This window comes from Rhinichthys klamathensis, unplaced genomic scaffold (genome assembly GCF_029890125.1).
Source record: "Rhinichthys klamathensis goyatoka isolate OS25496 unplaced genomic scaffold, OSU_Roscu_1.1 h1tg000056l_1, whole genome shotgun sequence".
NCBI lineage: Eukaryota > Metazoa > Chordata > Actinopteri > Cypriniformes > Leuciscidae > Rhinichthys > Rhinichthys klamathensis.
Window position 1 is genome coordinate 1,248,385 of NW_026606601.1, and position 25,160 is coordinate 1,273,544.

The 25,160-nt window shown below is 40.2% G+C and overlaps 1 protein-coding gene across 1 annotated transcript in view; it reads right to left on the reverse strand.

Moving 5' to 3' along the window:
- The window catches only part of gnai2a (guanine nucleotide binding protein (G protein), alpha inhibiting activity polypeptide 2a), an 81,910-nt gene that overhangs the window by 10,372 nt on the left and 46,378 nt on the right, over positions 1-25,160 (reverse strand). The window contains exons 2-3 of the mRNA XM_056248615.1: positions 7,878-7,920; positions 5,292-5,433 (exon numbers count right to left, since the gene is read on the reverse strand). Coding sequence (XP_056104590.1) covers positions 5,292-5,433; positions 7,878-7,920 — 185 coding nt within the window. The remainder of the gene's footprint in view (positions 1-5,291; positions 5,434-7,877; positions 7,921-25,160) is intronic.

A 25,160-nucleotide genomic window follows, 5' to 3' on the forward strand; every position in this document is an offset into this window, starting at 1 on the left:
CGCCAAAAACGCACAAAAAAGTTAATGTTTTCTTCTTTTTTTTGACCCATGTAACCTTGTAAACAGTGCTTTAAGATTATCAGGTAGGTTTAAAAGATAAAGGTAAAGCTTTTATCTTTGTCTTTTGTTCTTTGATTTACATTAATGACAGCAGCAGGTTTATTAGGCCGGTCACTTTATGACCTGACGCACATGACGCGGATCTGACAGTTTCTATTTTCTCACAACTCTTTTATATTCATTTAACACTTTTCAACACCTTTAAGACTATGCTTACGGTAAAAAAGTGATTTTGGTAAAAATAAATATTGTTTAAAAAATATTGGATATTTGGCTTTTCCTAGGCGACCATTATCATCAGGACAGACCAGTTGCATGGTGGCAATCTAGAAGGAGAGATGTTTTTGCTGTGTGTGCACGTGTGTAAATGTGCTTTGGTGGGGGGTTACTTGATGATTTAAAGATTTATTTTCCAGCCAGGCAGGTCAAAAATGCAGTATACAAATGTGAGCTATGCATCCCCAGAGAGAAGGAGCCTATGAACCAGTTTCCTGACTAGCTCTTACCTCTAGATTCTACTATCATGTCTGAGTCTCGATCCATTTGACGAGTGTCTTTGCAGCCTGCCTGCCTGTCTGTCTGTCTCCCACACGTTTTCCTCTGCGGTTCTCTCAGAACTACAAAAATAACCGTCTACCTAAATATCTGTCTCTCTCCTCCCAGAGTGCATGTTGAAGGAATGGAGTCTGATGCCAAAACCCCTCCCATCATTGAGATGAACTAGGTCACAGGAAGTCAGCCCTGGGGCGGAACATGGGAGCCATGAGCAGAAGTGATGGGCTGAGAGACGTGTGACACGACCGACCCTGCGTTTCTAGGGTAGGTGATGAATTCTTACACTGTGTGCAACTGTAGATTACAGACATTGTAAAGGTGAAAAAGCACAGTGTTTCACAATTCAGAAGTTAAGTTACTTGTAAATTCAAGGACTGCTTGGATATCTATTTCACAACAGGAATACTATAAGTTCTTTTACTAGGGGGTGGGGAAAAAAGCCAATAGATATGAATAGAGAGAGGACAGAATGGTTACAGGCCTTTTAAAAGATTTACAGCCTCAAGAGAAGAGAAGAGAGCAAAAGAGAGAGAGAAAAAATTAGGAGTTACAGCGATCAGCCCCATGGGATGCTGTTTTCCACGTGTCTAAAGCACACGGCTCAAACTGTGACATATGGTTAACACATGCACCCACTCATATGGTTTAAAAGGTACACTGGCGACGTTTCACTTCCTGTCGTCCGCACAGCTCTGCATTCTCAGTGTTTTTAAAGTTAAGTAGTAACAGAGTCAAATCAAACATAGATAGAGATAGTGATTGTAAGCTCCACTAGTGTATCTTTTTTTTTTTTTGGAATACATTGGATCTCTACTACCTGTCAGAAATCACTCAAATCTATAAACAGCATTTTTTTTCCAATAGAAACTGAGATTTAAATTGCAATATATAATATTTTCATATTACAGTAAAACTGTAAAATTATAATACTAATATTTATGGCTCTTTAATTTATTCATTTTCAAACTGTAAATCATCAACCTTTATTTTGGCAGAGAACCGCAGGAAGCAGACAGTCAGTTTATAAGTGCTTCTTATTACAAGTTCAGGAAGATGGTTGGCACATGTTGCTTTCCCAAATGCTCATTATGAGCGACCCAAACTCAGAGCGGATGCAAAGATGAGTTCACGTGGAGCAGCATTTACTGTTAACGGAACTGCTTTGAGACACGGAAAACACTGGGGCAAAAAAATATATGTCAAAAGAGATCTGTGCATTAAATCTTGCAGTTATTCATGGAGACTAATAGGCTACAATGCTAATGTTACTTATAATCATTACTAGCATTAATCATTAACTCCTTTCATTTAGTTTGGTTGACATGGTAAAATAAAGAGATTCTTGCTATGGTACCAAAATTGCTAGAGAACTGTTAGTTTGTCCATTAGATCGAAACATCTGAAAAAATCCCAAACATTTATCCGCCCAGAGACCCTCCCCTCGAAGAAGTAAGGACAGAAGTGGTTGAAAGTGGACAAAAGAGATGGATTAAAACACCAGGTGTAAACGGGTATGTGTCTGCCTCGTCAACTTGAGATCCGATCGACCAAAAAGCATCTTAATACCAGGTGTAAACAGGGCCTGGGGACATCCTCACCCAGAAGAAATGTAAACAAAGCATTCTAGCGCACTCTGACAAGAAAATAACGGGAAGAGACAACATTTGCTTCAAGTAAATAACTTTTACTAGGGCTGGGTATTGACACATTTCACAATTCGATTCAATTTGGTTTCACACGACACCAATTCGATTAGATTCTATTCGATTAAATTCTATTTATTGATTTATTTGGGGCCTATCAGGTACAGTACATGGAAAATTTACTCTAAGAAAAAACAAAAAAAAATCTCTCAATGCTGTAAACCAGGGTTCCTCAAATCTGGTCCTGGAGGGCCACTGCAAGTCAAACACACCTGAACAAGCTAGTCAAGGTCTTCTAGAAAGTTACCAGGAAAATTGCAGGTAAGTGGGATCAATCATGGTTTGAGGTGGTTTAAACTCTTCAGGACAGTGGCCCTCCAGGGCTGGATTGTAGGAGCACTGCAGTAAACTATACAGGGAACCTAAGTTAGTACATCATTATAATAATAAAGATTAAATTAACTGATTTGTAGGCTACTTACATTTAAAGTAGTTTTATAATAACATTATAATAATACATTTTAAAATGACAATTATGTTTCTATATATATCAATATATATTTTTTTTATATACAGTATATATAAATATTTAAATGGTGGCTGTCATAAAACGGATTTATTCAAAACATACATTAAATATTGAGGAACAGGTTAAGTAAAAATATAATGAACATGCTATATTTAGCAAAATGCTCCTCTCTAAGTAGGGCTGTGACGGTGGCAGTTTTTTTACAACCGCGGTGGTAATGGACCAATCCTACAAACAATGTTGATATTGAAGGATATGGAAACAAATATACTCAATGTAATGTAGGCTATGCAATATATTATGTGGAAAAAGTTCAAAAATCACATTACATTCTAACAGTACAATCTAAAAACAAAAATAAAGCTTGTTTTTAAATTGACTAAAGGCTAAATTAAAAATGAAAATAAAAACAAACGCACAAACTAATTATATTAGCCTGCCTTTGATTACCCCATTATAATGGTCACTTTCATAAAAATATACTTGTAGGTTTAAAATGCCACATATGGCACATTTATTGTCTCCAACAACAAATATTTTAGTCAGAATTATTGCGCTACTATTCTATTGTGCTCCGTCTGTTTGGCACGCATGCGCGCAGCGGCGCTCGTTCACAGAAGCTTGAATTTCAGCGGAGATTCACTTGCAGAAGCTCGTCCTCTCCTGACAGTGAAATGGACATATTTGTTTGACTTTCTAACATTTACAGATGGAGAATATACCTGTGAAATGTAAGTTAAGCACTGAGGAAAGAGCCACATCTCAAACGCATTAAACAGCGCAAGTTTTTATATGTCAGTCAGCAACAGTATCTGTCAGAGGATCTGACAGGGCAAGCTGCTTTAAACTTGTTAACTATATCTATTTTGAAGCCCTTAATAAAAGCTTGTGTCATGTTTAGGACAAATTGTACTATGTACTTTCACTGCAGCAGCTCACACTGCGTCCTCCGCTAATTTTCAGATGTGTTCATATCAAACTACTGTATCGATATAAACGGTATTGCCTCATTCCATATCGTTTCTAAAAAAATATATCGATATATCGTACAAACTCGATATACCGCCCAGCCCTAGTAAGTTGTACTGTATCTTTTTTTATCATACCTTCTGATGTTCATTCATATTTAGTTCGTCCTGTTACTAATAGTGAAGCGGAAGAGATGATTGGTTCAACTGCGCTCCATGGAATCTTTCACGCCACATTAAAGGGCACCAAAAAACATGGCGATAGCTCAAGAGACGTCTAGGGTCTCACTCCAGTCTATGGGAAATTCAGAAATGCATCTGATCGCTGTCTGGTGGAAAAGACTCTTGAACTAGCTTACAGGGTTTCCTTAACAGACTAATCAACTAGTCGTTCAGACAACCCACTGACCTATCGACTTTAAAATACATAGTTTAGCACATCCCTCATCAAACACACCATAAACAAGAAAGAAAGATTCACACTTGAGGAATGTCTCCAACAGATCTCCCTCTCTTACTAATTAAAAGTGATGGAGAGATGTTGTTAGCTTCTCTCACAGCACTTTACAGCTCTAATCCCAGAGCGGAGACACAATCCATCTCTCCGTTCACCCGTCTAATTAAACTACACACTGCTGCTACAAAAATAAGAGAATTTGTACTGTTTTAAAGAAGCCATATTCTTCACTTCATTTTCTGCATCATGAGTGCTTTTTAAGATGCTGTGACGAGTTAAAAGAAGTTTGACTTTTAAAAACACGTCTCGAAACTCCTGCATCCTTACATTCAGACAGTGTTAACCCTGTAGATTCAGTGAATGACCGTAAATCTAGACTATCATTGAATCTAAAATATAGTGAGGATAAATCTGTGCTGATAGAGATCAGTGTTTCTCCAAAGCCTCAGGTGGATCATATGCACTGAACATATTGGTGCCTTCAGGCTGTTCTCTAGACATCCTAGATAGCAAGCTAACACTCTCACTTGGTCATTCTCTTTTTTTTTCCTTAAACTTTGCAAGTTTTGAGAATCGGTGCATAGACAGCAGAATAAAAGAGATTTATTGTGCAGTGTTTGATCTGTTGTCTTTTACAGGACACAAAACAGAACAGTAAGAATAAGCTATAGTTGTCTTTGTCTTATTCTCATGTGGCCAGTGGACTGTTCATGTGAGTATCTAATGGATGTCACACAACAAGGAGGACAAGAGAAGGCTGGAATCACTATTTGTAATCTGATTGCCTAGCTTTATGCAATTTTTGCAGGTCAGTGCACAAGTTTCATCATTCTAACAGAAAAAACAAGTTGCATTTGAAAATTCTCAGGCTCGTACAATACCGTTAAAAAAAAAATTAAGAGGTTAATACTTTTATTCAGAAAGGATGGATTAAATTGATTAAAAGTGGCAGTTTAGACATTTAGAATGTTACAAAGGGATCATCTGAGGCTGTTGGGTACAGTGTTACACACAGGCTCAGATCTATCTAGGGTATGTGTGTGTGATTTATTTGCTGAGGTAATGCTGTATGTACTCACCGCTCTGCCACTGTCGTCATATTCAATCTTGAGGTTGCTCATGGCTTTAATGATGGCCATGATGGACTGGATGGTGTTACTGTAGACCACCGCTCGATACTGCTTGCACTCTTCCTCCGAGTAGCCATCCTCATGGATAATCCTGCAAAACGGACACCCAGACGATCAATTGATCAGTGTTGTACAGGATATTTAGCCATCATTGATATATATATATATATATATATATATATATATATATATATATATATATATATATATATATATATATATATATATATATATATATATATATATATATATATATAAACATTCAATTGAAAAAAGTAACAGTAAACATTTGTTACAAAAAAAAGCTATTCAAAATAAATGCTGTTCTTTTGAACTTTCTACTTATAAAATAATTCTGAAAAAAATGAATCATGGTTTAGACAAAGATATTAAGCTTTTTCAACGTTTTCAACACTAATAATAATAATACAGCAAATCATCATATTAGAATGATTTCTGAAGGATCGTGTGACACTGAAGACTGGAGTAATGATGCTGAAAATTCAGCTTTGCATCACAGACATAAATTACATAATATATATTAAAATAGACAAGTTATTTCGAATTGTAATATTTCACAGTTACACGAATATTCACAATATTAAAAAAAAAATCGAACCAACCCAAACTTTGAGCAGACGTGCATATGTGTAAATGTTATAATAAATGTACATATAAATTAATATAATGTTAAATATTATTTTAAATTTCAGAGAAACCAAAACAAACAAATAGAAATGTCAGGATGGCACAAAAGAGGAACAGTTGAAAACATTAGATTTTAGCATTTGGATAATATAAAATGTATTCATATCAACAAGCCTTTGCATTGGACGGAACTGAATAGTCGCTGAATTGATTTGAAATTGCTGATGGGAATGGTCTTATGGATCTTGTCAGACTGCAAATCTATAGAGATTTCTTTAAAGTTGTCAGCTCTGGCTCATGGAGATGTAAGCGAGCCAGTTCACTCTGTCACTCTTGGCATACAAATCACCTGAGGGGATACTCTCGGGTATAACTAAGCAAGCACAACTAGTTTCTAGAGTAATTTTTTAATAATGTAATTCTATTATAACAGAATAAATATTGCTATTGTGCCCCAGATCAAAGTGCGTGCGTGTCGGGATGCATTCAGTAATGAGATGGAGTAATAAACATTTTCCATCAGAGTGATTAGAGTGTAAAACTACTTTGGGAAACAGACGCGCAAGAAGAGCAGCAGAGGTCAAGGTCAGATAAACACTATTATCTGCTTCCAGGGGCCTGACTACACACACACACTCCCACATCCACAGCTGTTTATGGGAGTGTGAGCGTGAGCTAAGATGACATGCAAGTTAACAGCATTTCAGGGCTGCTAGTGTTGCGGAGCGGGCGTGTTACGGATACGTGGTGTAAAATTGTTTTTGCAATCAAAAAGCATGTCTAATTAATTGAAATCATGTATTATGAATCATTAAACTTATACAACATTTAAAAAATATATATATGAAAAAAAAAGTCACACTAACTCTGTGTTGTGTTTTTTTCTGGTATTACAATGAAGACATAAAACACAAATTTTATCATTTATCGTGCTGCACAATGAGCTTTACTGTTAAAATTAAAACATGGATTATTCCTTAAAAATTTCAGTTTTGATGATAATTTATTTGGATTAGTGTTAGTGTATTATTACATTGGAACATATCTAAATTCTATTGTACAACAGTAATATATTTCTGTCAAGTTAAACCGAACTTTTATTTTGACGGGTTGCCGTGAAGACCTTTTGAGTTTCTGTGCGTTTATGTCATGATGATAGTTTTTCTCAAATGAAGCGGTTAAATGATCACGAAGTGACTTTCAGAGTGGATCTAGAGCCTGGAGAGGAAGTTCATGCATTTGTGTCTTCATATAGACCAAAAAACAGCGCAAGCGTCACACGTGCTTCAGTGTGTGTGTGTGTGTGTGTGTGTGGTAAATGAAACTGCGCGTCGGCGGCACCATTCATTCACACAGAACATGCAGGATTCGTATTTAAATAGTCTTTGTGTTTTAATTTTCACACACACTAGTCTACATCGCGATTTGATTTCAAGTTTACTGAACTGCTTTCTATTTATTCCTCAAATTTACAAATTCCGTGAAATTCCGCGTTAGTAAATTCCTTTTTTATGACTGGATTTCGTCAGCATTTTAAGGGGGGCGGGGGGTCGTCCCCCAAAACAATGGTATATTCAACTGACTAGCTAGCGGCCTTAGAACTGATTCATTGAAGCTGTGAAAATGAAATGAATGATTCTAAACTAGACTTGGAGCTCAGGGGTTTGTGTATGAGTATGTGCACTGAGTTCATTAATCAGGGGCAAAAAAAAAAAACTCCCAATGTGCCATGTGAACGAACATGTGTGCGTATTTGAGTTATTTTCTTTTTCAACATTTTCTAATTGTAGAGTTGCAGCTGCTCTCTCTCATATTATCCACACCAGCATTAACAGCTGTCTGAAAGAGTAAGAGAATTTGAGGAGAGAAAATTGTCGATTCACTCACTTCATCTGTTTTACGATGGTGCTCTTCCCCGATTCTCCAGCACCTGTGACAAACACAAAACAAACAGGGTTAAAAAACACACTCATGAACCCATTTCATCTATAGACAGGAAAGCAAGTCAATGTTTTTTCCTCCGTCTAGTCAGAGTCTTAGTGCTAATGCCCACCCTGCAGTGTGTGTGTGTGTGTGTGTGTGTAGCCTATACTTCCAGTAACTCAAGTCTTGCTGACTTAGCTGTCGATCTTTAGCATTCCATTCTCTGCCAGACCTGGTGTTTATCAAGTTTGGCCTTTAATGGTGATGTCTTGAGTGCTTCACAAACAGGAAACGACATCTTATCAATGTAATTTCCACAGGCCTGTGGGGGCATGCTACTCATTTGGCATCTAACTCCCTCATTTGAACATTATATAAACACACAAAACATAACGGCCATACACAAGAATCAAAAAGCTCCCACAAGCACCTACTAACATCTCAAAAACAAACATGCACACGTCAGACCGACGCATCAGACCCAGACTGGCACATTTGCGCTGAGGGAAACATGTTTGTGTCACATGACAAGCAGCTCCGAGATAGAGCGCTGCCCCCGGCCATCAGTCTGAGACCCTCTTACACAACTCTAAACCCAGCTTACGCTCTAAACTGAGCGGAAACCATGAAATGCTGCCCTCAAACTCCACTGAAACAGTATCAGAAGATAATAAAGAGATGAGTGTGTGTGGTAGGGATGGGCATTTCAAGCAAAAATAATATTCGAAGATCGCTGGGAATTATTCGAAAATCGCACCCCTCCCCCACATGCTCACCGGTAAAACGGTGTTCGCTCAAATCCCACTACAACATTAAATTTCTCTGTAGCTTACTGTAGGCCGACTATAGCCTATGTGTTGTATCCATTAAAGAAAACATATTTAGTTTCATATTTATCTTTAAATAATATAAATGTTATTTTTTAATTTCATCTATGTTGATTATATGAAAAGTGAACAGCATGAGAGATAGGATCATAAGATGCGCAATATATCTGGATGGAGTGGGTCAGACAGGATTTCGACCACTTCATTTAATTTTGTTTTGTAGAAAGCCTTTCTTTAAAGGGAATTTCGTTTTGTATACATTTTAATCAATGTTTCATCAACCAATTGCCTGGATTTAATAAATAAGAAGCAAATACAGCAGACACTATCAGGACATGGAGGCGCCGGCGCGATAACTTGCATTGCATGTAAACTGGAGCTCGTCTCATAAATGAACCGAAACTCAGCGTAGAAATATATAGGAAGCTTGAAATCTCTAGGCCTACTTTTACACAAAACAATTCAAAACGAAAAGAAACAGACTACCCTCTGCTTATGTAATCTAAATGAAATGTGCATTTCTCTCTATAGGCGCGTTCACTTCTACAAAGATGGCGAGTCAGCATCGTCAACTTCTTCTTTGCAGCCGAGTCCGACACTGACACAGAAAACGCTAGTTTATTAATAAACAATTAAAATGTCCCCATGCGATATTTGACATTACATCATTACTTTAGCTGGTTCTTTTTGGCAACCTTTATGCGTGCGCTTGAGTGCGGAATAGGCTATATATTACGTAGACGCTCATTGTGGTCTAGTATTCTCTCCAGTTTATATTTAAGTAATTAAATTAATATAAATATGCGATTAGACTAATGGCTTAAATGAACAACTACTAATCGACTAGAAAAAAAAACTTAAGTCGTGGGCAGCCCTACTTATTTCACACATTTTCGAACCAGCATGTGATAAAGGGCAATCTGGGTTGAGCGAGCGGTCCTGAGCAGAATGAGCGAGCGGTGCGGAATCTTCATAAGGGAGCTCTCAGCTATGGAGGAAATATTACCATAATATATATATATATATATTACAAGCTCTGAGACCATTTGTTCTTCTTTTGTTGTCTGAGAGTTGATTGACAGCTTTTTGGTGCGTTATTGGCATCGCCACCCTCTGGTTACATGAATGCGTCACCACCGAAAACATGGGGATTTTTTTAGACAATAATCACACAACCTATTCGATATTCTATAATTAAATCAACTAATCAAATATTTGAAAATCATGACTCATCCCCTAGTGTGTGGTAGGATCTCAAAAGATACTGAGTTCAAAATCCTGGTGTTAGCACACCTGTCAACATGCCACACTCTCACACCCACTTTTTCTATGTGAAGAGACAACTTCACACTTGAGCAGCTGGTGTCAACACCTAAAACATGCTAAATCAGATCTCCCACATCTTACGGAGACGGCAGCCGTTCAAACTTTAGCCATGCATCAGTTTGCGGCTTTCATTTGAGAGATGTTTAGAATGTTAGCATTGAAGGGTCATGAAACCCTAAAATGTTTTTTTTTTTTTTTTTAAATCACAGATATGTACAGTTTTGCACATCACTGAAAATAATATCACTCATTAAGTTGATTATTATTTTTGTTGTTGTTTGAAACAATTTTTCTGTTTTAAAAAGCTAAATTGAACCAACGTCACACAATTTAAGCTATTTGTTTCGGAGTGGTGACTGGCAGGAGAGTACGCATCAGTTTCTGAGCTTTTCTACGAATTATAAGAGATATAGATATGTACAAATACATGAGAATGAACTCTTTCAGTCCAATCACAGTCCTGTATAACTCATGAGATCGTCAAATTATTCCAAACAAACTGCTGCACAAAGAGGTTTATTGTTCAAATTAAAACATGAAAGAAATTGTGATATTCCCTGTAGATAACCTACTGTATAATAGTAATATTTTAGATAGGTCCCTACTATAACAACAACTATAAAGATTTAATAATTGTTCTAATTTTAAAACAAAAGGGAACATCACACCACAGCTGTGATACGATAATGATAATGACACTGAGGAAGGATATTGACAAATAACAACAGACAACCAATCAGAATCCACGGCTTTACAGAGCGCAAGCATTTAAAGAGGCAGACGACATAGCTTTGTTTATTATACATGCCAACTGCAGTGATCGTGCATTGGTGTGGATGGATATAGTTATCGTTATAATTATCTAAATAGTTATGATTCTTAACTTTTTTCTACAATAAAATCCAAATTTCTTCCTCTGACTTTTGATGAGTATTTAAAAGTATGAGCATTCAATCATGAGTATTTAAAAGGTTTTAATAAACAATCGAACACAAACGCAAGCTGTGAACTCCTATTGTGCTCAATCCCTTAGAGGACAGACAGGAGACGGGATGGCCCGCATGGGAAAATTAATGCCTGTATGAATCACCCCATCTATTGTATATTAGTATTCACACAACTAGTGTTGTGCACCTGCAGGATGTGGCCGCGTATGTTTTAGTTATTTTCTGTGAATAAAACATCAGGCATTGGCGACACTTCCACGGAATACGTTTTAAACCATAACAAAAGACAAAGGTCGTTGCATGAGCGGCACTCGACCGAACAGAAGTTGTGTGATGGATTACCTGCAAAACTCCCTTTTAAAGGATCTTAAATGAGCTACACACTGAAGCATGCTACATCTCTCCGATTTGTCCAATTATGGTTATAGATCCTTAGTAGGGTCTCAGAACTGAAATTCGTGTGCCATCTCCCACAAAACTAATTGTAAACATTACCAGTGATTCCACTGGGACAGTAATAGTGTTTATCCTGTTTCTAAGAGTTTTTATTATATGGCCTGGATTTTCAGCACACTATCAATTAAACCAAACCTGTTTTCACTTTATGAGCTAACGTCCAAAGCAATATGCAAGTTTTTGGCAGTAGTTTTTCTTTAAGAATAATAAAAAATCCAAAGTGGTAAAGAAGATTAATATCCACAATTTATCAGTATCAACATAACTTAAAAATAATTATCAGGGAAAAAAAAAAAAAACAGCGTGATTTGCATTTTTCAGGGATGCACGATAATAATTTCACATTATGGTGATTCCAATATATGATAAAAAATATATATTCAAAAACTAAAATCAATTTAGGCATCACAACATCATAATGTACAGCATAAAACAATTATCAAATAAAATTATTAGTGCTTTTAAAGATGAACTTTAAGTGAGAATCAGATGAAAACAAAGATGCAAAAAGAGAGGAAATGTCAAGAGGCACAATTAAATAAATTAATAATAAAAATAAAACTCTACCAAAAATATTGGCCATTTCATGTTGACTCAAGACCTCCACATGTGCGCAAATGGCCTGGTATCAGGTGTTGTTTATGCTGTCCAAACACCTCAACGCATCATATGGTTGGGGTACTTCGGATCTGAGGGAAAGCGTGGGCGTGTGAATGACAGCATGGGCTACGCTAATAAGAGGTGCACCAATACAGTACAGCAATGTGCCAGTGAGCTCAGGTGTCTACAGCTGATCTGGGGCCAGTGTGTCTGGCTGAGTTTTTATGGTCATTATGCTCTGAGGCACACAGGTTCACAGTGGAGACAAGAATAATTCGGTTTTGTTGCTGCAGCTGCGACCCAGGTCACAGCAGTACACATCTGTCTCCGTCTGTCCACTCTGCTCGTCTTATTTTTTTAGGTTGCAGCTCTCAACTTATGAAATCATAAGCAAGTAATTTACTTATTTGAAATGCTAAGATCATGTGTGTGATCAAACAGACTTAAGTTCTTGCTCTCTCGCTCTTACTTCATTCGTCCTTTGGGTTTTTGCATTCAATGCTCTAGAAACTCACAGTTCTCCGCTCTTTGTGGCGCGGTTGCTAGGCATTAGCTCCTTTCTGCTCAAATTCTGGGAATCTCCAGGCCTTCACAAGCAGAGCGTGATCTCTCTGACTGTTCACTTAATAAATTCATCTCACTCTTCTCCGTTCTCTTCTGCTCTGTGGTACAAGTCTAATAACAATGCTGGACTAATAATCAGAAGGGAGCCTTTATACAAAATACATTAAAAAAAATTAAATATACATGGGTAGTTAACAAAAAAACGGTCCATGAGCTTTTTTTTCCCCAATAAACAAGCATCAAGAAATTAGGTTTTAATAAATATGAATGTGTCAGAGCTGTGGTGCAATGGACTGTGCAAAAAAATATTATTAAAAGATATATATAAAAAGTATAGCATGTCACTCCGCAGGAGGCCAACTTGCCCTAAACAATTAGGCTAAATGTCAATTAGCCACATTTTACTTTTACCATCTTGAAGTCACATGCAGTTCCCTTTGTAATATAGTCTGAGGATCCATTAAACATGACTGCACTAAAAGCTTGAGAGCTGAAACACAAAACAAGCCATTTCCATTAGGGTTCTCTGTGCAGAGTGATGTTAAATGAACAAAAAGTCTTACTAAAAAACAACACTGATTGCACTCGATGTTAGTTAACCGTTTTAAACGTAAGAGGCCTGTTATTATCAATAAAAAAAAAAAAAACTATTTATGAATTATGTACTATTTGACAAAATATAAGAACACCCTGACAAATGCACATACAGACTCACAAACTGAATACTTTGGATTAATGAAGCGATGGTTTAATTGTGCTGAACATCCTTGCAGTGTCTCTTGGGCCATCTGAAATGTTACACGCCCCACTAAAACAACCGCTGGATAATGAATCGGCAATGACAGAGCTGTTCTGAAACCAGTCAAACACTTCTGGTGTGGTTGGCCCTGATCAATGCACCGGAGACTAGACCGCAGACTGATGATGCCCCGCAGACGGGCGAGTCTGATTGTTTTTATGCCCCTGTTTATATCTAGTAAATGGATAAAACTGTCAGCTGTTTATTGGGCTGTCTGAAAAATTTATTTGCCTGCCTATTTGATAGCCTTAATTTTTTCCCCAAGGTTGATTTATCGCCCAGTGGTCATATCGATAGAGTTAGGAAATGTTGTTCTTAACAAGACTGAGACAAAAGTTCAAATGTGTCGCACATTTGTTTGGTTTCACAAGCTAGTGAACACATTCGTAATACCTGAAACTCCAACACACACCATTCTTTGGTGACGTAATGGGAAGTCTGTGTTCAGTAAACAAGCTTTTAATGGTCTGTGGGTGAGACACCTTCAAAACGGCTGCACCTGCTGGTCAACTGTAACACTAGCTCTGTCAAAAACCTAGTGTGCTACTTACTTAGACAGCAAAGACAGCACCCTTAAATAGAGACTAAATTGGAATCTTCTACACATGCGACTGATTTCAGTGGAGTTTGATGTGAATATGTTGCATAGAACATAATACTCTAAGTAGGATAAGAAGGGTAAAAATAAATAGCACTCAAACATTGGAATTTTGAAAATTGTTACTGATACTTGTCAATATATAATTCTGTTTAAGTCGATTTTTTTAACAAAAAGACAGTAAAGACTTTTACATTGTTTCAAAAAATTATATTTCAAATAAATGCTGTTTTTTAACAGAGACTGGCTACCGAGTACTGAGAAGAGTAATGGCTACTGAACAAAGTTTTACAAAAATTAGTTTCATCGCTAAAACAACCGCTGGATAATGAATCGGCGATGACAGAGCTGTTCTGAAAACGGTCAAAGACTTCGTGTCCACAGTGTGAAAGCCCCCAAAGAAATATCTCTAAACCTAAAAGGAAAAATAACTAAGGAGCTCTGGAAACTACATTAGCGTGCACCTAGATCATATCTAAACCGCTTCCACAACATCTCACACGTGTGTATTAGTGGAATTGTGATGTAATACGTTGGGAAACGCGGAATAGAAACAAAAGACTCTTTCCATGCTTGGCTCCTAAGATGCCAAAGAGAGTCACGTGGCCATTGTCCCAGAGTCCCCTGTTTCTTACAGTTTCCACCCAGGGAGGGAAATCCATGCCAGTCCCGTCTGTTTGGGGCCATCCTGCTCCCTATAGCCCTTATGGAGCTACAAATGGTCCGTGTGTGTGTGTGTGTGTGTGTGTGTATGTATATCGGAGGGGGTGGAAAGAGAAGGACAAAGAGGCCAGTGTCAATGTGGCTCTGGTTGTGTGGACACCAATGCCACTGTTTACCATCATTTAGGTCACAACAATTACAGCTGAACCAGCCTCACAAACACACACACACACACACACACCCCTGTTAGTGCCTCAACACCCCAGGCCTCCATCAGCACCGCAAAACTCTTCATTCAAACAGAAAGGAAGCAGCAAACAGGGACAGAATATAATAGTGCTTGCATGGGTCCACTGCACTATTAGGCTTATCGTGACTATCATCAAACAGAGGCGTTAACAGCCTCTAGTCCACAGCTGCATCAATCATTTTGGGTCCTTTAAAAAGTACAGCTCTGAAAGTTCAACAAAGTGCTGTGTCAGATTTTACAAGCTCAGCAGCAGCAGTAATGAACTCCTAATCGGGCTGTTTTCATGAGACTGAGATAATCGCCATTGAGTTGTTCTATAATTTAGGGTGGTTGGTTCTTTATTCCTAGCCTGCGGTCGGTCTTGGCTATCTTGGGCTGCACCAACCAGTCTGGTCTGGTCTGATATGACAGGCTGTTGTTCAGATGGTGTGATGTTTTAATATTCCAATTGTTTTTTCAACAGGCTTTTATACCGACTTGACTTTCTCCAGTCCTGTTTTCTGTTTGTGAGGTGAACAATATTACCTTACATGACCAAGCGATGTGAAAACCACAGGAATGAAGAAGTTTAGCCTGTGGCATCTCGCAATGCTGCCATGACCACAAATATTATAATACCTGCAATGGTTAGAAGGTGAATCTCATGAAGAAATGACCAGGTCATACTTCAAAATCAAAAAAAGACTCTAATATCAACAGAATAATTGAATTTGAATAATTAACAAAATCATTCAATTCATTATATTATAACTAAATTATTCATTCAAAATTATATTTTTCCATTATTTAGGGTAATTAAAACTACATTCTTAATACTGTAATAATGAAAATCATTTTTAAATGAAAAGCTGCTAAAAATAAATTCATTAAAACAAATACATGTATAGATGTTAAAATACCTATAACCTTTTCATATTACAGTACAGAGAATGAGATTTTTAAAATTCTTTTTACAGTAATGAGAAAAATGTAATAAAAACTGTCAAATATATACATTAATAAATATATCTCAATGGTCCTAAAAATAAGCTTAATTTTCTTCATACAAAATGTATTTTTTGTTCTTGACCGTTTTTTTGAGATTCACCCTTGTGGGGAAGAGCCGAAAATCAATTTTTCCCAGTGCAGAGAAATACCAAAAGATGACGTGTTTTGACCCTTTGTGGTGAGACGGTTAAACAGTTAAGGTTAGATGTGGGTGGGGAGGAAGCAGGTCCTAGTTTAGGGAATAACGGAACAAAGGGTCTGAGCAGAAAGCATTTCCTCCAAATCCCATAAGGACAGAGAGAGAGAGAGAGAGATATTGCCAAGAGTTCCTCCTGCCTCTAGCACTTCCACGTCTGTGGTCGAACAGAGCCATGATGCAGGAGGTCCAAGCACTGAAAAAATGTCCCAAGGAAGAAATTATTATTATTGATTAGAGGTGTGACGAGATAAAAATGTGACGAGATTTCCCGTCGAGGTGAAAAACTGTGTGAGGAGTGTGAGGGTGAAACTGGGATAGAATATGGCACCGCTACGTTTACATTACGCCTCCAATGTCGTTTTGCTTTTTATAGAAAGAAAAAACAATTAATTCAGTTGGATAACGCGGTTGCTTCAATTCCATCCAGCTCATCCAACACGAGCTGCAGATTCGTACGTAGTGCAGCAGGAATCACCGCTGGATGGAGATGCCATAGAGAAATAAAGAAGAAATGGCTGCTACATGAAAACACTAGCATAATGAGGCTGTCTTTGTTAAAGAAACACCAAGACAGATTCTGGTCTCATGTTCCTCCTTCCATGAAAGTCTATGCAAGCCTTCAATGAAATAATTTTTAGTGTCCACAAGGTGAAAATTGTAGGTACTTAGAAAACCAATAGCATAGGCTACACCTCTCCTCAAACAAACCACATGATTTGAGGCATCATGTCCATAGCAAAAAATGGTGCAAAACAAGTTAGTTTTGTTAAAAATACAGTACTAAAGCTGAAGTCAATAAATCAGCGAGAAATCAATAAGACCCCAAGCAGTGTCTACCATGAGCAGTGAGGTAGGGGTTCAAACTGAGGCCTCACACAGACTTCAAGAGACGACTGAGGAAAGAAAAGCCCGAACTACCATGTGTGCGAGTTACACAACAGCAATGACCTTAGATCGGTTTCATTTAGCATGACGGTCATTCTCATGACCTGTGACCATGTGTACACTTCACCACATGCACTTTCAGAAACCCACATCATATGTGTCCTTGACAATCAAATCAAAACAATGAGGGATAAACACTAAAAAGAACTGAAAAATCTGATTATTCTCCAGCTGGAACATCTTCTTCCAGCCCATGAGATGTTTAATTAAAGAACCGCAGTGTTGTCTAATGACTCTAACAGGTCCACTGAGAGGCGGTGGTGATGTAAATAAAGTGCTTGGTTAGAGGTTATGCACGGAGTAATATCTATTAAACACCTGCCTTTGGGCCCTTGTGAATAAGACAGAGTGTGTATGTGTGTTTGACTGGGCAAAGCATGACACTGGTCTGATTAATCTAGGCAGGCAGCAGAAGGACGGAGCATTGTTTGTGTGTGTGTGTGTGTGTGTGTGTGTGTGTGTGTGTGTGTGTGTGTGTGTGTGTGTCAGTCTCAAAGCAAGCAAGCAGTAGCCCAGAGGCCTTGAAGTCTCCTGGCAGACGGCAGATCTCCCCTGAGCTCTCCAGTCGAACTCATCTAAGAAACCCTCTTATCACATACAAAAACACATCAGCCGCATCTAAAAGCTTTATATCCATCAGCGAGGAGCAAAACTTACTGACAACGAAACTCTATCACAAACAAACACACAAACGTTGTTCTCCTTCCACTTTTGGTACCTCAAGGCTCAGCCACATGCCCACAAATCGGTCAGTCTAGGGATGGGCATTTTTCAAAAATATTGCATTTGAATGTTTGGGCTCATAAAAATCGAATATTCGAATATTCGTTTATTTAAATGACGTTTAACAGGAAAAATAAATAGTGTTTTAAGTTTAGTTTTTTTTCTTTCAAAGTTGTCGTCACCATTTCTGAACAAGCTTATGATTAGGCAATATACACAACAAGCTTACAATATATCTTAAGGTTTTCTTTTAGTTGAAAACATTAAACAATATGAGTAAACAAAAAATATAAAAGAACAAAAGCATTTAAGTTCAAGAAGCGCAAATGGAAAAAAAGGCTAATAAAGCAGACTGCGCCAGTTATCGTAAAGAACGTACATATACACTTAAGTCACCATATAATGTTTGTATACGTTCCTGTGGATATTGCGTGAATGACGAGTGGTTGGGCAGATATTGTGTTTTGCGGTAGGTGGTATGCCATACGGAACCGTTGTCCACTGAAACTGCATATAAACGCACCAGTGGGGCTCGACAGCCTTAGTCAAACGGGTTGGCGCGTATGGTCGGGTTGCGGAGAGATTGTGAGATTGTGGTTAGGTCTCAGCAGCAGGAGGGATGTAGAGGTCAGTTAGCTGGGCTGAGTTGAGTGGGGGACGGAGGGGGGTGACACTGGGACGCCAGAGTCACTGTCGAGCCCTCTTGAGGTGTCGTGGGCTAGTCGACGAAACACTGAGGACGGAAGGTGCCCACTTGAAGACCCTAGAGATGTCCCCTACTCGGTTCAATCCAGACGGTTGTCGTGCTGGTCCTGTAGTTGCAGCCGTCGCGTGCGCTAACGCGCCAAGTACACTGCTGCCGTTAACGCCGGACAGAAGGGGAGTCACACCACCTTATGGAAAGAAGCGTAAATGGATGGAGAAGCATAGTTTACTGTAAAGCTACGTCTTAGTTTTGCCTATCTTGGCGAAAGCCGAGTACAAATCAGCATGAAGTTTTAACATCTACTCTCGTGTAATAGAAATCATGAAGATCTGGATACATCCAGTGACTGCGGTGAATAGTGCTGCTGGCAACCAGGGAAAGACCTTGTGACAGCCTGGAGAGACAGCTGACAGGAGGAAAGAGACCCCAATGGGGCTGGTAAGGGTTAGCTACCCTTGTCGGCAGTATCCAGCTCCGTGTTTACAGGATGCTGGAGACACCCGCCCAAGGCTTCTGAGAAATTAAAGAGAAAAATACCCCTAGAGTCTGCGAGAGCGGGGGCGGAAGATGACTCAATGTTGGACAACATGGTTAACGACTTAGGAATGGAAACGGATATGAGTATTGAGAGTAAGACTAGTTCAAGATCTGCAGTAAGTAAAGTCATTGAACTCCAAGTTTGTGTCTGTGGCTGGAGCAAGGCGACAACGGTCAGGGGTTTGAAGGTTCATCAAGGGAAAATGAAATGCTTGAGGGAGAAGGGACAAGGGCCTCGCATTGATCAATACTTCTTACGAAGTCAGTCAAGTCAGTCGAATGAAATCCAGCGACAGGAAGCAAACCACAGCTCGCAGGATATCAGCACCCCTGTCATTGACGAAAGGAGGGCTTGCACAGTTAGTGATGAACATATTCATACTTGTGAACCCGGTCAGGCTAACCAGCATAAGAGAGAAAAGAACCTCAACGGGCATAGGCCTGGAGTTAGATGGCCAAGAGCTTGTGAGAAAACTGCATGGGACACGGTAAACACAGATTTATGCTTTGCATTGGAAAGATTAACTGGTACAGTTGAAAAGAAGCTGGACAAATTTGGGGACATCATTTACGCATATGGAAGTGAGAGGTTTGGTGTGGAAAAAAGGAAGGAAAAAGTACAAACTACTCCTGGAATGTCTATACGGCAGCAGAAAATTGAAGGGTTAGTTAGAGAAAGGAGACAGCTGAGGAAGCAGTGGAAAAGAGCAGAACAAAGTCAGAAGGAGGGACTCAATCTCTTACAAAGGGCCATAAAAGATAAGCTGGCAACATTACGCAGAGCTGAGCGCCTACGGAAACGCTACAAAAAGAAGGAACGTGCGAGGGCTAATTTCTATAAAGACCCATTCAAATTCGTAAAGAAGTTATTCACCAGTGAGAAGAATGGCACTTTAAAAACATCTAGGATTGAGCTAGAGAGATATTTGGAGGACACGCATACAGATGCAAAAAGGCATGAGCCTATGTCAATTCCATCAGACATACCACCTATCAACCCACCAGAATACCAAATGGAGGTCTGTGCACCTAAGTGGAAAGAGGTAGAGCAGGCTGTGAGAAAGGCAAGGGCTTCATCATCTCCAGGGCCTAATGGAGTTCCGTACAGAGTGTACAAGAGTGCTTCAGGAGTTCTGCGAATTCTGTGGAAATTGATCAAAGTGGCATGGGAAAAACAGGTTGTACCTAGAGCATGGCACAGAGCAGGTGGAGTCTTTATACCTAAAGAAAAAGATGCTACAAGCATCAATCAGTTTCGTCCTATTTCACTATTAAACGTTGAGGGTAAGATTTTCTTCAGCATTATTGCCCAGAGATTGTCCACCTACCTGTTAAAGAATGGCTTCATTGACACCTCAGTTCAAAAAGCGGGCATTCCAGGGTTCTCAGGATGCTTAGAACACATCAATGTTATCTGGCAACGAATTCAGTCAGCTAAAAAGGAGAGGAAGGAGCTCCATGTGACATTCCTGGATTTGGCTAATGCATATGGTTCAGTGCCACATGAGCTTCTTTGGGCAGCATTTGATTTCTTCAGAGTACCAATGTCAATAACAAATTTAGTGAAAGCCTATTTTGGAGATTTGCAATTCAGTTTCTCAACTCCAAAATTCAGCACTGCATGGCAATGCCTAGAGGTTGGAATAATGGCAGGATGCACCATTTCTCCACTGGCTTTTACCATGGCGATGGAAGTAATCATGAGGGCATCAAGATGGAGAGTAGGAGGAGAGCGCTTGGCTTCTGGGATGCGACTACCACCAATCAGAGCATACATGGATGACATGACAACCATGACTACAACAGTAGCCTGCACTAATCGGTTATTGGGGAAGTTAACAGATAATATTGAATGGGCACGAATGAAATTTAAGCCCTCTAAATCAAGGAGCATCTCGATAGTTAAAGGAAAGGTGGTAGATAAAACATTCTTCATTAATGGTGAGGCAATACCAACAGTTTCTGAGAAGCCAGTGATGAGTCTTGGGAAATGGTACGATGGGGATCTAAACGACACAGTTCGGGTGGGAGAAGTTAGACGACAAGCAGTGGAAGGGTTGAAGAGCATAAACGGCTGTGCTCTACCTGGTAAACTAAAACTCTGGTGCTTTCAGTTTGGTCTACTGCCGAGGTTGCTGTGGCCACTGACCGTGTACGACGTTTCTTTGACAACAGTGGATAAGCTGGAAGCGTTGATAAGTTCATACATCAGGAAATGGTTGGGAGTTCCACGCTGCCTCAGCAGAGTAGGACTTTATAGTAAAGGAATATTGCAGCTGCCAGTCTCTGCTTTAACCGAGGAGTTCAAGTGTGCCAAGGTCAGACTGGAAATGACCTTAGTAGAGTCACGCGACAAATGTGTAAGGGAGGCAGCCCCTGTGTTAAAAACTGGTAGAAAGTGGTCAGCAAAGAAATCTGTAGTAGAGGCAAAGGCTGGCCTTCAAATTAGGGATATCGTGGGACAGGTACAGCATGGAAGAGGGGGTTTTGGGCTCAGTTTAGCTCCTCCTAAATGGCACAAGGCAGGCCCAGCTCAAAGGAGGAAGCTGGTAGTCAACGAGGTGCGACAGCAGGAGAGGATGAGGTGTATAAAGGCCATTTCCCAGGCCAAGCAGGGAGAGTGGATGAGATGGGAGAGTGCGGAACAACGTAAGATGGGCTGGCAAGACCTTTGGTCAATGGAAGAGAGTAGGATCAGTTTCCTTATTAGGTCAACATATGATGTTCTCCCATCACCGCAGAACCTAAACCTCTGGGTAGGAGAGGATCCCTCTTGTCCTTTGTGTTCATCACCTGCCACATTAAGGCACATTTTGACAGGATGTAAGGTGGCTCTTAGCCAAGGTCGGTTTACTTGGCGCCATGACCAAGTACTGCGATGTTTGGCTTTAGCATTAGAAGGCAAGCGTTACATGACCAATAAGTTGCCACCTGTTCTAGCAAAACATTACACGCAGAAGACAATATTCCTCCGCCTAGGCGAGCAACCACCAAGAAAAGGTGTTAACACCAATTCTCGCCCAGGACAACTGGAAGCTGCTAGGGACTGGAAGATGCTGGCTGATCTTGACCAACGGCTTATTTTTCCACCTGAGATTGCCACCACTAACCTACGACCAGATATTGTTTTGTGGTCTGGATCAGCACGCATTGTTCAACTGATAGAGTTAACAGTGCCATGGGAGGATGCGGTAGACGAGGCATATGAGAGGAAGAAACTGCGGTATGCTCATCTGGCCACTGAAGCAGAACAGCGAGGATGGAGAGTCCAGGTTTACCCAGTGGAAGTGGGTTGTCGAGGTTTTGTGGCACACTCTACAACCCGGTTCCTCAGAGACATCGGATTCAGCGGCCAAGAGTTGCGTCGCACAGTAAAGAACTTATCTGAAGCAGCAGAAAGGAGCAGCAACTGGCTGTGGTTGAGACGGAAAGATTCTAGCTGGCTGTGTACAGGCCGCCACGCTACGGTTTCGTAGAATTCTTGAAAACTTGAAGAGTCTGTTGGTTTGTTTGTATACGTTCCTGTGGATATTGCGTGAATGACGAGTGGTTGGGCAGATATTGTGTTTTGCGGTAGGTGGTATGCCATACGGAACCGTTGTCCACTGAAACGGCATATTAACGCACCAGTGGGGCTCGACAGCCTTAGTCAAACGGGTTGGCGCGTATGGTCGGGTTGCGGAGAGATTGTGAGATTGTGGTTAGGTCTCAGCAGCAGGAGGGATGTAGAGGTCAGTAAGCTGGGCTGAGTTGAGTGGGGGACGGAGGGGGGTGACACTGGGACGCCAGAGTCACTGTCGAGCCCTCTTGAGGTGTCGTGGGCTAGTCGACGAAACACTGAGGACGGAAGGTGCCCACTTGAAGACCCTAGAGATGTCCCCTACTTGGTTCAATCCAGACGGTTGTCGTGCTGGTCCTGTAGTTGCAGCCGTCGCGTGCGCTAACGCGCCAAGTACACTGCTGCCGTTAACGCCGGACAGAAGGGGAGTCACACCACCTTATGGAAAGAAGCGTAAATGGATGGAGAAGCATAGTTTACTGTAAAGCTACGTCTTAGTTTTGCCTATCTTGGCGAAAGCCGAGTACAAATCAGCATGAAGTTTTAACATCTACTCTCGTGTAATAGAAATCATGAAGATCTGGATACATCCAGTGACTGCGGTGAATAGTGCTGCTGGCAACCAGGGAAAGACCTTGTGACAGCCTGGAGAGACAGCTGACAGGAGGAAAGAGACCCCAATGGGGCTGGTAAGGGTTAGCTACCCTTGTCGGCAGTATCCAGCTCCGTGTTTACAGGATGCTGGAGACACCCGCCCAAGGCTTCTGAGAAATTAAAGAGAAAAATACCCCTAGAGTCTGCGAGAGCGGGGGCGGAAGATGACTCAATGTTGGACAACATGGTTAACGACTTAGGAATGGAAACGGATATGAGTATTGAGAGTAAGACTAGTTCAAGATCTGCAGTAAGTAAAGTCATTGAACTCCAAGTTTGTGTCTGTGGCTGGAGCAAGGCGACAACGGTCAGGGGTTTGAAGGTTCATCAAGGGAAAATGAAATGCTTGAGGGAGAAGGGACAAGGGCCTCGCATTGATCAATACTTCTTACGAAGTCAGTCAAGTCAGTCGAATGAAATCCAGCGACAGGAAGCAAACCACAGCTCGCAGGATATCAGCACCCCTGTCATTGACGAAAGGAGGGCTTGCACAGTTAGTGATGAACATATTCATACTTGTGAACCCGGTCAGGCTAACCAGCATAAGAGAGAAAAGAACCTCAACGGGCATAGGCCTGGAGTTAGATGCCCAAGAGCTTGTGAGAAAACTGCATGGGACACGGTAAACACAGATTTATGCTTTGCATTGGAAAGATTAACTGGTACAGTTGAAAAGAAGCTGGACAAATTTGGGGACATCATTTACGCATATGGAAGTGAGAGGTTTGGTGTGGAAAAAAGGAAGGAAAAAGTACAAACTACTCCTGGAATGTCTATACGGCAGCAGAAAATTGAAGGGTTAGTTAGAGAAAGGAGACAGCTGAGGAAGCAGTGGAAAAGAGCAGAACAAAGTCAGAAGGAGGGACTCAATCTCTTACAAAGGGCCATAAAAGATAAGCTGGCAACATTACGCAGAGCTGAGCGCCTACGGAAACGCTACAAAAAGAAGGAACGTGCGAGAAGAAGGAACGTGCGAGGGCTAATTTCTATAAAGACCCATTCAAATTCGTAAAGAAGTTATTCACCAGTGAGAAGAATGGCACTTTAAAAACATCTAGGATTGAGCTAGAGAGATATTTGGAGGACACGCATACAGATGCAAAAAGGCATGAGCCTATGTCAATTCCATCAGACATACCACCTATCAACCCACCAGAATACCAAATGGAGGTCTGTGCACCTAAGTGGAAAGAGGTAGAGCAGGCTGTGAGAAAGGCAAGGGCTTCATCATCTCCAGGGCCTAATGGAGTTCCGTACAGAGTGTACAAGAGTGCTTCAGGAGTTCTGCGAATTCTGTGGAAATTGATCAAAGTGGCATGGGAAAAACAGGTTGTACCTAGAGCATGGCACAGAGCAGGTGGAGTCTTTATACCTAAAGAAAAAGATGCTACAAGCATCAATCAGTTTCGTCCTATTTCACTATTAAACGTTGAGGGTAAGATTTTCTTCAGCATTATTGCCCAGAGATTGTCCACCTACCTGTTAAAGAATGGCTTCATTGACACCTCAGTTCAAAAAGCGGGCATTCCAGGGTTCTCAGGATGCTTAGAACACATCAATGTTATCTGGCAACGAATTCAGTCAGCTAAAAAGGAGAGGAAGGAGCTCCATGTGACATTCCTGGATTTGGCTAATGCATATGGTTCAGTGCCACATGAGCTTCTTTGGGCAGCATTTGATTTCTTCAGAGTACCAATGTCAATAACAAATTTAGTGAAAGCCTATTTTGGAGATTTGCAATTCAGTTTCTCAACTCCAAAATTCAGCACTGCATGGCAATGCCTAGAGGTTGGAATAATGGCAGGATGCACCATTTCTCCACTGGCTTTTACCATGGCGATGGAAGTAATCATGAGGGCATCAAGATGGAGAGTAGGAGGAGAGCGCTTGGCTTCTGGGATGCGACT